This window comes from Talaromyces atroroseus, assembly GCF_001907595.1.
Source record: "Talaromyces atroroseus strain IBT 11181 chromosome Unknown scaffold_2, whole genome shotgun sequence".
Lineage (NCBI taxonomy): Eukaryota > Fungi > Ascomycota > Eurotiomycetes > Eurotiales > Trichocomaceae > Talaromyces > Talaromyces atroroseus.
The window spans coordinates 149,106-162,512 of record NW_017971434.1 but is presented as its reverse complement, the minus strand read 5'-3'; the positions used below and the strand labels follow the sequence as shown (position 1 = coordinate 162,512).

The 13,407-nt window shown below is 48.5% G+C and overlaps 6 protein-coding genes across 6 annotated transcripts; 4 read left to right on the top strand and 2 right to left on the bottom strand.

The window, feature by feature from the left end:
- Positions 1-326: 326 nt before the first annotated feature.
- Positions 327-1,192, bottom strand: UA08_02184 (hypothetical protein; the record flags this gene model as incomplete). The annotated part of the gene is made up of 2 exons (XM_020264748.1): positions 327-530; positions 599-1,192. 2 exons carry the CDS (start codon positions 1,190-1,192, stop codon positions 327-329), a joined length of 798 nt encoding a protein of 265 aa, XP_020122246.1.
- Positions 1,193-1,723: 531 nt separating this feature from the next.
- On the bottom strand, positions 1,724-2,299 carry UA08_02183 (hypothetical protein; the record flags this gene model as incomplete). The annotated part of the gene is made up of 1 exon (XM_020264737.1): positions 1,724-2,299. One exon carries the CDS (start codon positions 2,297-2,299, stop codon positions 1,724-1,726), a length of 576 nt encoding a protein of 191 aa, XP_020122245.1.
- Positions 2,300-2,509: 210 nt separating this feature from the next.
- On the top strand, positions 2,510-2,995 carry UA08_02182 (DASH complex subunit dad4; the record flags this gene model as incomplete). The annotated part of the gene is made up of 5 exons (XM_020264726.1): positions 2,510-2,512; positions 2,592-2,648; positions 2,710-2,754; positions 2,811-2,895; positions 2,967-2,995. 5 exons carry the CDS (start codon positions 2,510-2,512, stop codon positions 2,993-2,995), a joined length of 219 nt encoding a protein of 72 aa, XP_020122247.1.
- Positions 2,996-3,419: 424 nt separating this feature from the next.
- UA08_02181 (hypothetical protein) lies at positions 3,420-5,888 on the top strand (the record flags this gene model as incomplete). The annotated part of the gene is made up of 4 exons (XM_020264715.1): positions 3,420-3,612; positions 3,677-3,997; positions 4,072-5,795; positions 5,856-5,888. The coding sequence occupies 4 exons, from the start codon at positions 3,420-3,422 to the stop codon at positions 5,886-5,888; spliced, it is 2,271 nt and encodes a 756-aa protein (XP_020122153.1).
- A 1,106-nt stretch (positions 5,889-6,994) lies between these two features.
- On the top strand, positions 6,995-8,297 carry UA08_02180 (putative transcription factor kapC; the record flags this gene model as incomplete). Its single annotated transcript, XM_020264704.1, has 4 exons — positions 6,995-7,015; positions 7,234-7,249; positions 7,379-7,632; positions 7,689-8,297. The coding sequence occupies 4 exons, from the start codon at positions 6,995-6,997 to the stop codon at positions 8,295-8,297; spliced, it is 900 nt and encodes a 299-aa protein (XP_020121818.1).
- Positions 8,298-9,383: 1,086 nt separating this feature from the next.
- UA08_02179 (hypothetical protein) lies at positions 9,384-12,977 on the top strand (the record flags this gene model as incomplete). The annotated part of the gene is made up of 6 exons (XM_020264692.1): positions 9,384-9,568; positions 9,638-9,711; positions 9,764-10,303; positions 10,394-10,905; positions 10,965-12,610; positions 12,677-12,977. The coding sequence occupies 6 exons, from the start codon at positions 9,384-9,386 to the stop codon at positions 12,975-12,977; spliced, it is 3,258 nt and encodes a 1,085-aa protein (XP_020122016.1).
- Between the last annotated feature and the right edge of the window lie 430 nt (positions 12,978-13,407).

The following is a 13,407-nucleotide window of genomic DNA, read 5'->3' as shown; positions in this document are numbered from 1 at the left end:
ACAAGTCCGAACGGTCGTACTTGCTTTTTATGGCCTTGCGCAAGCCGTGATTTGGTCCATAAAACACCCACTGCCAATCCGGCAGTTGAGAATCGGCTTCGTTTAGATACGCTGCTCCGTTTGGAGTAAGCTCAGCAAGGACTGGTATGAGGATATTTGTCACTAGGTCTTGATTCTGAAAGTTGGTTGCAAAGTCCTGTTAGTTGAAAATATGTCCCGAGACTCAAGTGCACAACAGTTTGACGCTAGTATGGATTAACGCTCACATTGGATGAAGACTTTTGACTGGAAACGTTCAACGAGTTACCAACTGCGATGAAGTTATTCTAAGCAATGATCTGAAGGGCAGAAATAAAGTCTTCCACTTGCCTCTCAATGACGGAGCGAGGGATTAATCGACTGCCAATGATAGCATTAGAGACATTGGCGGAGGGAAGGATGAATGCTTCATAGCTCTGAAGCCATGTAGGGAAGGACTGCGAGATGTATTGATAAGGAATATCGGCTTTCTTGAGTAGGGAACTTGTCGCCTTGAACAACTTATCAATAGTCTCCTGTGACACTCCAGGACCAGACGCAGGTGCCACAGCGAAGAAACCCGGCCCAAGAATCCATCCGACGTGCAATCCAGAGTCAACCAGGCCTGGCAATGACTCGATAAACGTTTTGGCTGCTGCCCGAAATCGTCCAGGCCCGTGGTCATATTCGGTACTGCGAAGGACAATGTTGCTGCAGCTGCAGCCTCCTGAGGGTGCACTTTGACGGTCAAAGACACCACGACACCATATGCACCACCACCGCTACCACTGAGGGCCCAGTATAGGTCGGAATTCTGCATTGGAGATGCCGTGAGGGGCGATCCATCGGAAGTAACCACCTCCCGCTCGAACACTTGGTCGACTGCGAGTCCATATTTCGATGCGAGGGGGCCGTGTCCTCCCTGAGTATAACCACCAGCAAGAAAAACGGTTGGACAGTTCCCTCCTACAACGATGCCGTTATTTGATTGGGCATATTTGTAAGCATCGTAAATCGATACCCCCGCGCCAACCGTGGAATTTATTGAAAAATTGGCTGGTTCATGGAATTCGTGGCCTAGTAAGATTGACAGCGTTCCAACATCAATTCGTTTTAGGGCTTGAGATGGCGACGCGATAATATTGTTCCGGCAGTCTTGGCGCCGGCGACGCATCTCAACGGGAGCTGAACAAATAAATTATCTTCCTCCTTTGCAACAACTTCGCATTGACATTGTTTTTGTTATTGTGCCCATCAAAGATCATAATGCTGATTCTTTGAAACGCACCGCTAACACTATTTATTGCATACATCTGACAGCCAATTTACACTTTAATTTCCCAAATTTCTGCGTCCTCACTTATCCCGCCACAACCAACAGCGTCAATTGGCGCTGTAACTGATTATCCTTCCAATGGAGTTTCGGTAGCGGTTGTATGTTTTCTTTTAGAAACCAGGCGAAGATTAAATCTTCATAAAGGGGTCACGATTAAGCCGGAGCGTTTTCTTTGAGCCTGTCTCGAGAGGGGCAGGTGGGTGGAAAGGGCTTGACTTTGTTGGCCTGACATATAAACCATCGACTTGGCTAGCTGTATTGATCGATTAGTTATGTTGAACAATAGAAGATTTTAGATTTTGCTTACCAATTTGATGGAAAGAATCCATGAGGAACATGTGTGTAAATCTGAACAAGACGAGGTCAAGTCTACTTCAGCACGACATGAGCTCCTCTCGCTTCCAGATAGTTCTCTGCAACACCTTGACCGAGCGTTCTCACAACCCCGAAAATTTCCCTATTGTGATATCGGAGTCTCGTCTTCGGATCCGTGTAGGGCGCTGGCAGACCGGTAAGATCGCAGTAGCGGTGCTGGTGTGCAGGACTCAGAGACGGCGCAGACTCAATGTTTGTGTATGTGACTGCCGGGCCGGCTCCCAAGTACATGGACGCTTTCAGGTTTTTCTCTAGTACCAGAGTTGATAAATTCTGAGCTGCCTGTGCGATATTGGGTGGACGCGTGGAGGACGACGCACTGCCGACAGCGGGCGTTTGGGAGCCGTCTGTTGTGCTGACTGCGAAAGGGGTTGTGGCTCCTGAATTGACCTGAGTGGCCATTGAAGATGCTTCTTTGCGCGATGATTCTGAGAGTAATTGCTTCACATTCTTGTTGCGGCGCTGCGATGGCTTCCAGCTAGGGTTGCGGAAGGGTCGTGGAAGGGGCGCGATGTCTAGAGAGTCAAGGAGCTGTTGATGCTCGTCGGAAGTGGCGTTTGCGGGAGGCATTGTTGAAAGTAGCTGCAAAAAGTGATGTTCGAGAAGGTATAGGTATGTTATGCGGTGTAGAGAAGACGCAAAGGAGAAGAGCAAAGTGAGGTAGGTATTCTTTGGAGGCGGATCACGTGTTAGTATCGCCAATTTCATTATCAGCGCGCGTTCTTGGCGCAACACAACAGTCGGTCGTTGTTTCTTTCACCACAACAAATCGCCCTGAATATGGTGTGTCCCTCTTTTCTTTCTTTTTTTTTCCCCCTTGTATGACTATAGGGCTATTTAATGTGACTGATGATGATTGTAGGAGAGCCCTCATGAGCACCAGCAGAGTCTACTGTTGTCTCGAATCATCACCAACATTGTATGTAAACACGAACATTTAACAAACCCTGTCATTCGACAGACTGCTGATAAGAATGCAGGAAAAACTCAATGAATCAGTCATGGTCCTGAACAAGAACCTTCAAGTGCGATTTTCCCACTGGGAGTGCTACGAAGCAAGGCTTTGCTAACTCTCATCTAGGAGGTCAATGTGCAGAACATGAACGTTGAACTTGTAGCACAAATGTTCAAGAACTACCAGTCTAATGTCCTCTTTCATCTTGAAGGTTTGTTTGTCTCTCGGACTGTAAGGCAATTGATTATTTGAGGTCAGTATACTGACTGATCCTGCGTTTAGCAACGGAGAATATCAAGGATCCTGCCTGAGATCAATGACAGCAATATTTGGTTTATGAATTATGAGGATTACGGGATACCCCACGGAAATTATCAGTGCCATATAGCAATAAAATTATTTTATTACCAAGTCAAGTTTTATCTTGTTTGTAGCCCGATATCTTTCAGTTTGTATGGTCATAATCTGCACCAATGAGATCATGTGCTTGGCGGCGCCGGAACGGAGGTTCACCACTCAAAGAATTCCCATCACTCTCCCTGCAAACAGAGAGACGATCAAACGCCTCGCCTGGAAAATACTTGGAGGGGGTTGAACGGCGCCTCAGATTATTTTGCGACCTCCTTGTATATGCGACTGCCTACATTGACATGATACAATCTTAGCCCCAGAACAAGCCCCCCCAAGCACTGCTCGTCCATCACCGACCAGCCTGCTCTCGCAAGAGCTTCAAAAATGGCCATCACCTCCGAGACGATCATTTCATCGACACGCGCAAGCAGTGCGAGCAATAAGGATTCAGCAAAGCCACCACCGAAGATTTACAATGTCCAGGAATACCCTTTCAAGGGCTATCACCCTCCTCAACCAGACGGTTACCAACAGAGCAAATCATCCCCGAGCTCCAGCGCGATCGTGATTGACAATGGTAGGAAGGACATACACGTCCGATGAAAACTGAAATAGAGGGCTTACATGTTAACGCCTGCTAGGCTCACACACCATCAAAGCTGGTTGGTCATTCGACAAAACCCCCCGATTCGTTTTCCCGCCTGTGATGAGTCGTTATCGAGACCGGAAGCTCAACAAAGGTTGCCAATTTATTGGATATGATGCCTATGTCGATGCTACGACCCGCGGTCAGCTGCGATATGCCTTTGATCCTGGTACCAGCATAGTGGGTAATTGGGACGTCATGGAAGGGGTGTTGGATTATGTGTTTCTGAAGCTGGGCGTTGATGGGTCAAATGGCGCGGTTGACAGACCTATTGTCATGACTGAGCCTATCGCCAATTTGACATATCCGCGACGAAGTAAGTTAATCTCAATGGAGGTGGTGATATTGATTAGCTGTTGTTACAGGCTATTAATACCAAAGGGTTTACAGTGATGAACGAGATTCTTTTTGAATGTTATGGCGCGCCTTCGGTTGCATACGGTATCGATTCCCTTTTCTCGTACCGATATAATCGCGGTACTGATGGCTTGATCGTATCATCTTCCCATACGTCAACACACGTGGTTCCCGTGCTGAACTCAAAAGCTCTGCTATCGAACGCTACGAGGCTGAACTGGGGTGGACTGCAGGCATCAGAATACTTGTTGAAACTCATGCGGCTCAAGTATCCGACGTTTCCAGCGCGTATGATAGAGCATCAAATGGAAGATCTCGTGCACAAGCTCTGCTACGTATCCACGGACTATGATCAAGAATTGAGCCATTACTTGGATTGGACAGGGCTAGAGGACCGCGATCATGTTGTCCAATACCCGTTCACGGAGCACGTAGTCGTGGAGAAGACGGAAGAGGAACTTGCGCGCATTGCGGAGCGCAAGAAGGAAAGCGGCCGACGCTTGCAAGAACAGGCTGCTAAGATGCGGCTGGAAAAATTGATGAAAAAAGAACAAGAGCTTGACTACTATAAGGACTTGCAGCAAGGACTGGCGCAGCAGACGAAGAAAGAAGTGCGGCGCATTCTGGAGGCGGAGGATATGAAAGACGAGGCACATTTAGAACGCACAATTCGGGATCTGGAGCGTTCTATCAAACGATCAAGAAACAAGGACCTTGGCATTGATGAGAACGAGGAGAATATGGAAGAGGCCTCGTTCCCGCTACTAGACGTGCCAGATGAGGAACTAGATGAGGCAGGCCTGAAGGAGAAACGGCATCAACGCCTAATGAAGTCGAATATCGAGGCGCGACAACGCGCTAAGGCTGAAAAAGAGCGAGAGAAAGCCAGGATAGAAGAAGAACAGAGATTGGACGATGAAAAACGCGAGAACGACTTTGAAACCTGGATTGGCGAAAGACGAATGGCTCGCCAGGCCCTGTTGCAGAAAATCAAAGAGCGAGACCGACTCAAGGCAGATCTAGGAAATCGGAAATCTCTCGCTAGCCAGATGCGAATGAAGACGCTCGCCAACCTAGCTGCCGACGGACCCAAAAAGCGACGCCGAGGCGGCGACGACGATACCTTTGGAGCCGACGACGCGGATTGGGGGGTCTACAGAACGGTGGCCACGGGCGAACAGAGCGACGAAGAAGAGGAAGAAGACTTTAACGCGTCGCTAAAAACGCTTGAAGAGCAGCTACTCCAGTACGACCCCGAGTTTACGCAGGAGCATACGCTGGAAGCACAATCTGATTGGACCAAGAGTCTCGTGCATGCGTTTCTGCGCGGGCCGTGGCCGTTTGACCCAGAGAGTCAGCGCGAAGCACATCAAATTCATCTGAACGTGGAGAGGATACGAGTCCCCGAGGTGGTTTTTCAGCCCTCGATTGCGGGCGTCGACCAGGCCGGCCTTGTGGAAATCGCAGCAGATATCCTGAACCAAAGATTCACGGCGGACAAAGACCGCACGCGCTTACTCAAGGATGTCTTCATGACGGGCGGCAGTACGCTGTTCAAGGGCTTTGACGAGAGACTGCGTACAGAGCTCATCGGCATCCTACCTCTTTCATTGAATGGGCAATTGTCGGTGCGCCGCGCAGCTGATCCGATCCTTGATGCATGGAAGGGTGCGGCACAGTGGGCGTCAGGGTCGGAGCTTGGTTCTCTGTCGATATCTCGGGCTGAGTACCAGGAGAAGGGCAGCGAGTATTTGAAGGTAAGCCGAACTCAAACACGCGCAGCCGCACGACATGTATAGTTCACTAACATCCAATAGGAACATGACCTGGGAAATGTCACAAGCGTTTAGATTCGTTCCAAAATTGTACTGTATCATACTGTGTTCTGTGGTAGCGAGCAAAGGTAGTATCTATTGGTTTATTTATCATGCAATATAGTATAGCTTTTCTTCGAGCTAGATAACCCATGCCTCTTAAAAGTAAGACATCTAACTATCTGACGACAGAGCCGGGATTCCCGGGACGACCTGCACGCTGGTATTCACAGCTCTCTATATAGGAATGCCTTCAGCTCCAGGCCGAAACGTATAGATTCTGTTTAGCTTGACGGAGTTAGGACACGGACACGGAGAGATAAATCGCGTCTAACCCCTCCCGTTACTATTCGCGGACTGACTAAGCTTGCGTCATGTGTTGGGAACAGACTGTATGTATGATTGATTACATGTAAGTAACAATTATTTCTATGTGTGTATGTACGTATGTATGTGTATAGATAGATATACCATCACGCATAAACAACTATGAATCAATGGCCATGTATATTATATCTAGACACACGGGACGTATCTTTGCATAGCAACCACTCTCGGCGCCGGAGGGATTACTCATCCGGACACTAACCAACTACAGCACAAACCAGGCTAGCGCGGTATTGGTATTGCACGCGTTCGGCATGCGCGAAGAGCCGAGTGGTAAAACGGTAACAATACGGCGCACTAAGCCGGTCCCGGCGGGAGCGTGATTCTCTGATTATTAATATGCATAAATAGTCCCGCCTCCCGCCCGCCTTTTGCTTACGAGATCGCCTTCTCTCTCTCTGCGTCGCTGCTAAGTCATCAATTCTAGATCCCAGCAAAGAGAAGAAGAGTTGCCATTGCGAGCCAACGCTCCATATTCGGTCTGCTTATTCGGGTCCTGATTTGGTCCTTCTCTTTGTTGCTTTTGTGTTCACAACCTTTTATATACACCTATCCGGGCGTGTTGCTTGCTGCATAACATACTACTACTACTCATCCTGCTAGCAAAATTCCGACCAATCGCCGTCCCGCTCCGCCTGCTCCTCGACCATCAAGACAACCTCGCTTGGCTGGCATCGTCGCGAGTCTAGCTTATCAAGAAGGGGCCGGTCTTAAGGCTCCCTTCGATGCAGCCCGCCCTAGCGCCGCATCCCAACATGCAGAGCTCCTCCGCGCAGGTAAGTAGACTTCTAGTTAAGTTAGTTAACTAAGCAGCGCGTCTTTGTCATCAATGATCGCCGCCCATTAAGTTAGCTATTTTCCTATATATATATACATATATATGTGCCCATCGGCCGTGTTCTTGCTTGCTGTGGCGTCGTCTTAGTGCTTTTAGTCCTTGTTCTATTTTAACTAACTAGTTGTTGCTTGGTGGCTGACCAAATCTGATTAATAGGATCATGCTGACCAGGGTAAGTTTGACGTGTCCATCTACCTCAGGTGGCCAACAGCTACTTGATTACCCGAATGGGCAATTTCGAGCCTGCTCTAAATAGTCATGTCTAATCATGCCTCTCTAGTGCTACATGACCAACTGCTAGCCGCCCAACAACATCTCCAATCGCAAGGACAAGACACGCGCCAACAGAGCTCCTCTCAAGGCCAGGGCAATAATATAGATCCTGCCATCTCAGGCGGCGCCATGCTAGCCCCTAATCCGCAGGCATCGCTTGCTCAAGTGCTGCCGCAGATCCTCCCTGGTATGCAAGACGCTGCCGGTAACGATTCTCGCAAGACATATGGCAAGCGAGAGTTGTCCACCTCGAAACGAGCAGAACAGAACCGCGCCGCCCAAGTAAGGTCTTTTTTTTTCCTTGCCGTGAAACACAGCCTCTAACCATTCCTATGTAGAGAGCATTTCGCCAACGAAAAGAAGGTTATATCCGTCAACTAGAAGCCCAAGTTAAGGACTTCAAAGTCTTAAGCGAGAGCTACAAGGCTCTGCAAGTGGAAAATTTCCAGCTGCGCGAGTACATCATCAGTCTGCAGTCGCGCCTGATTGATTCACAAAATGAAGTCCCAGCGCTGCCAGATAATATTGATCTCAGCCAACCACGCCCAGAGCCCCCGCTCGCCGACTCACACGACTCGGGCAGTCCAGCAGGACCACCGCAGTCGCAGCAATCACAATCGCAACAGTCACAGCAGCAGGCGGCCATGTCAGCAGCGCCTGCGTCAGTGCCCCCTCTTGCTCCTCATCAACACCACCATCAGCCCTCCACCGCGCCATCGAACGGGACAAATGACGAAATTACTCAGTTGAACCGCATTGCCGTTGCCGGCTTGGGCATACGCAAGCAGCGCAATCTTTCTCCCGCTCACACTCATACCCATAGCAGTAGTCATGCTCAAACTTCCCAGTCCGAGATTGGCAGCAGACGTGCGTCATACTCGGCTTCGCCCAAACGTCGGCGGACAGATGATTATCAACCCGAAAACCGCAGTATGGTGCGGATGTGAAAATAGAGCGAGCCAGCCCCTGAGTTCCGACGCTGTTATGATTTTTTTATTTCGCCCACCCTGTTATATGTTATGTTTCGGTTATGGGATGTTTCTTTCCTTTCACTTCAATTGCAGGGAACAGGCGTTGCATCTTCAAACTTTTTTTTTTCTTTCTTTATTTGTATGTACTCCAAAACTGCTCGTCTTTTTCTCTCTGTGTAGTCTGGTGTTGTTCATCATACGGTGTTTGTTTGATACGGAATGGGCAGGTTATAATGAAACAAGACAAACACGTCAAATGGGTCACCTAGACTGGATTGTGTCAGTACCTGGCTAGTTAATAGAATGCTTTGAGGCATTGCTGTTTTTGTCTTCAGATCAGATGTAAGCAATCCCCGTATGTGGCCAAGTATTGTTTGAATTAAATAATGGATGGACGCCTCTGTATTCTACGTAGCATTACATCAAATCGCTCAATTTGATTAAAATCAATTTGCATTTATGAAAGACATAGAAAAATAGAAACCCTTCGCAAATTTATATCGTGCGGTACATACACCTGAGGTGGCCCAAACGGGAAGCGCTGCCTTGAAAATGCGGCATTTTTAACAACCTCTCATATCAACCACCAAACTACGTAACATTTATATCCTTCTTTCAAACTAAGTTATTTTGATCGTTTTTTTTTTTTTTACTTTTTTTCCCTTTTTCCTTCTTATTACAACCCCTCTTTTCGGCTTATTGTCCAAGTGAAATTATAAGCCGTCATCAAGTCGTATTCTTTTAGGCTACGGTAAATCGCTCATACTTCTGTTTTGGGCATAATGCTCGTCCAGGGGATGGACCATGGCTGTGCTCGCTGCCATTTGTGCGTGCAGCAGCTAGCTATGGCTTGACTGGCAGCTTTTCGCGTGGGAATTTGCCTTTTTGGCATGAGAGATTATTTGTTGGATGAGTGATTTGCTGGATATAAATACAAGCACCTAGGTACCCAGGGATCTACCGTAAGTAGGCACTTGTATTCTTTTTTATCACTTCGTAGTCTTCTTCATCATCCCGTTCACTTATTTCAAACTTGACTGGAAAAAGGCCTATGTCTAAGATATGGCCGATGACAAAGATGGACCTCGCTTGAAGTGGCAGACCGCCGATGAAGAGACCGGCGATGCCCTGTCTCGCCAGCAGCAGCTCACTCGCACGACTTCTACGGTCTCAGAAAGCTCTGCTCGTTCCCAGAAACGTGGAAGTATGGATCCAGCGTTGACGCTGCCAATTCATTATCGCAGCGTGTAAGGTTTCCCCCAATTTATGCCTGTGTGCTGCATATACATGAGCTGATACTGCGCACATCTTCTCAGTTCCTTCGATATCGATGAAGCTCGACAAAGCGAACAATTAGAGGCTGCCAAAGCAAAAAATACTATTGCCACCGGTACGTTTGTATTTGCTCTCCACCATCCTCGCATGCTAATTATATACACAAGAGCTGTCGAATTTCGAATGGCACAACTTATCTATCGAGGAGCTCCAGAAACGCCTTCAAGTCGACGCCGCGCAAGGCCTATCCCCCAGCCAAGTGCAGCAACGACTGAGTCAATACGGAAAGAACACATTATCCCCAGTCCCGCATCGCTGGTTCCAGCAGATCTTCGGATACTTTTTCAAGGGCTTTGGCGCCATTTTGCTGATCGGCTGTATTCTTGTCTTCGTCTCATGGAAACCGCTTGGTGATCCCCCGGCCATCGCGAACTTGGCTCTGGCTATTGTGCTGCTGGCCGTGTTCTTCATTCAGGCGGCGTTTAATGCCTGGCAGGATTGGTCGTCGTCTCGCGTTATGGCGTCTATTACTGCGATGTTGCCGGAGAGCTGTATTGTGTTGCGCAATGGGGCTCAGACTACTGTCCCTGCCTTGGATATTGTGCCGGGTGATGTTATTCAGATCAAGGCTGGGAACAAACTTCCTGCCGATATTCGTTTTATGGAAGTGTCGACGGATGCATGTTTTGATCGCTCGATACTTACTGGTGCGAAATAGTCTTTTCTCCTTTTCTCTTTCTTTCTTTCTGTTCCCCCTTGCTCCCCTTTACAGGGCACAAATCTAACGACAGAATCAGGTGAATCAATCCCCGTCAACGGTACAATCGACGCCACAGAGGGCAACTACCTCGAGACGCAAAACATCGGTTTACAAGGCACCCACTGCGTATCTGGCAGCGCATTAGCCATGGTAGTGTCTACCGGTGACAGCACCGTGTTTGGTCGCATAGCAAAGCTGGCCAGTGAACCGAAACCCGGTCTGACTCTTCTCGAGAAGGAGATTCTGCGGTTTGTCGCCTTCATTGTCGCCATTATGCTGACCATGATTATCGTGGTTATCATTGTATGGGCTGCATGGCTACGCAAAGATCATCCTGGCTGGATTGATGTACCTACACTGATTGTGGACTGTGTCAGTGTGGCTATTGCATTCATTCCGGAGGGTCTTCCGATCAGTGTCACAGCCAGTTTGACTATCACCGCCAATATTATGAAGAAGAACCAGATCCTGTGCAAATCTCTCAAGACCGTGGAGACATTGGGAAGTGTAAACGTGATTTGCAGTGACAAGACAGGCACTCTGACACGGGTGGGATTTTTTTCTCTCCTTGTTGTCATACTTCATTTAAACTGATAGTTTTTGTCTAGAATAAAATGTTTGTTACTGACTGCGCAATTTCGACCTCTACTTTTAACAGTCCTACTGCCGCGCGCGATGAGAAGGTGCTTAAAGGCAAATCAACCGGCATTCACCAGCTGCGTGCCATATCTGGACTCTGCAATGCAGCCGAATTCGATGCCGCCGCCGCCGACTATATCCCTCTGCACGAACGACCCATATTCGGCGACGCAACAGACCAGGCAATTCTCCGGTTCTCCGAAGTGCTTGGCTCCGTGTCAGAACTGCGTCTTTTATGGAAGAAGACGTACGAGTTAGCATTTAACAGCAAGAACAAGTTTATGATTCGCACTTTTGCACTCGTGGATTCAAAAGGGCTGGGTCTTGCATTGTCGCCCGCTGAATACCTACAGTTCAAACAGGGAGAGGATACACTTTTGACTATCAAGGGTGCCCCGGATATTTTGATTGAGCGATGTGCTAATATCGTGACTGCCGACGGCGGTGTGCAGCCATTGGATGCAGAGACGCTGCGACAAGTCAAGGCTACCAAAGACAAATGGTCCAACGAGGGCAAGCGAGTGATTTTACTTGCTCGGAAAGTGGTCACCGCAAAGGATATCACGACCTCTCCCGGCTCTCACGAATTCGAGTCTGAAATCATGAAGCACACCAAATCCGATCTGATCCTGGTCGGCATGGTTGGTATCGTGGACCCCCCTCGAGAGGAGATACCTGCCGTAGTGGAGACACTGAGAAGAGCAGGTATCAGGATATTCATGGTGACTGGCGATTTCGGTCTCACTGCACTGGCTATAGCCCGTCAATGCGGTATCGTTTCCAGTACTAGCCGGGTTGATGACACAAATGCTCTGCAACGATATGCCAAAGCTCATGGAACTCCTGGATCTACAGCAATTGTGGTTAGTGGCCCGGAGCTTCTGGCTCTTAACGAGAACCAGTGGGACCAGCTCTGTGGGTATCAAGAGATTGTCTTTGCGCGTACGACACCTGAGCAGAAACTGCGTATAGTACGGGAGTTCCAAGCCCGACACAAAGTGGTAGGCATGACCGGTGATGGTGTCAATGATGCCCCATCGCTCAAGGCTGCGGACATCGGCATTGCGCTGGGTACAGGATCCGACATTGCCATTGAAGCAGCCGACATGGTGCTCCTGGATTCATTCTCGGCGATCGTTGAGGCCGTGCAATACGGACGAGTGGTCTTTGACAACCTCAAAAAGACTATTATCTACTTGCTACCCGCGGGGTCGTTCTCGGAATTCTGGCCTGTTTTCACCAATGTCGTTTTCGGACTGCCTCAAGTGCTGTCGTCTTTCCTCATGATTATCATCTGTTGCTTCACCGACTGCTCCGCTGCGACGGTGCTAGCATACGAAAAGCCTGAAGCTGATGTCCTGCTACGACCACCGCGCGATCCACGAAAGGACAAGCTGGTGAATTGGCAACTGATGCTGAACGCTTATGGGGTTATTGGGATTATTGAGACCGTCTGCTCTTTCTCCATGTCCTACTGGTATTTGCAGCGAAACGGAATCCCCTTTTCGGCTCTGTGGTTTGGATTCGGTGCTGTGCCTGCGGGTCTCGACGAGGCATACTATAACGCCAAACTAAATGAGGCTTCCTCTATTTACTTTATCAATTTGGTTGTTATGTAAGACAACTCTCAGTTCCTCACTGTCAAGCCACTAGGCTCCTTATTAACAGTTCTATTTACTAGGCAATGGTTCAATCTAATGGCAATTCGCACACGCCGTCTATCCCTCTTCTCACATCCTCCGGCCTTCAACAAACGTACTCAGAACTTTCTCCTCTTTCCCGCCATCGTGTTTGCATTGGGCATCGCTGTTTTGTGGCTGTATATTCCGCGTTTGCAGACCGTGCTGAATACAACAGGAGTGCCGGTGGAGAATTACTTCTTGCCTATGGCTTTTGGTCTTGGACTGTTGATTTTGGATGAGCTTAGGAAGGCTGCTGTGAGACGTTGGCCGCGAGGAGTCTTTGCGAAGTTGGCATGGTAGGGTCAGTATCCATTGAATATGCCGCGTGTGCATGCATATGGCGTATTTATCGTGATAGCCATAGACTATAGAGGAATGTGGTACCGTTACTGTAGTAGAATAAATGCCTGATTCTGATTGGCCCAATCCACGCGGGAGTCGAGCCGTGGTTGAGGTGCCTGACCTGAACTGCACACAGCATATAGCTAACTTGTATCTGTGATGTTTATACAATCATGAATGATATTGCATGCTTTCTTTTTGATGCCGCATGTATGCCTGAAAGCTCAGGAAGAACACTAAATATAGGCCGCGTAAGATGATTGGCCAATCTGTACGTGCAATGACATATGGCCCACTACGTCATGGCATGACGTCGATGCATTATTTGAATCAACATCAAATCTTCATCTTTTCTTTTTTTATCCATCGTAAGCAAACGCTCTTCTAC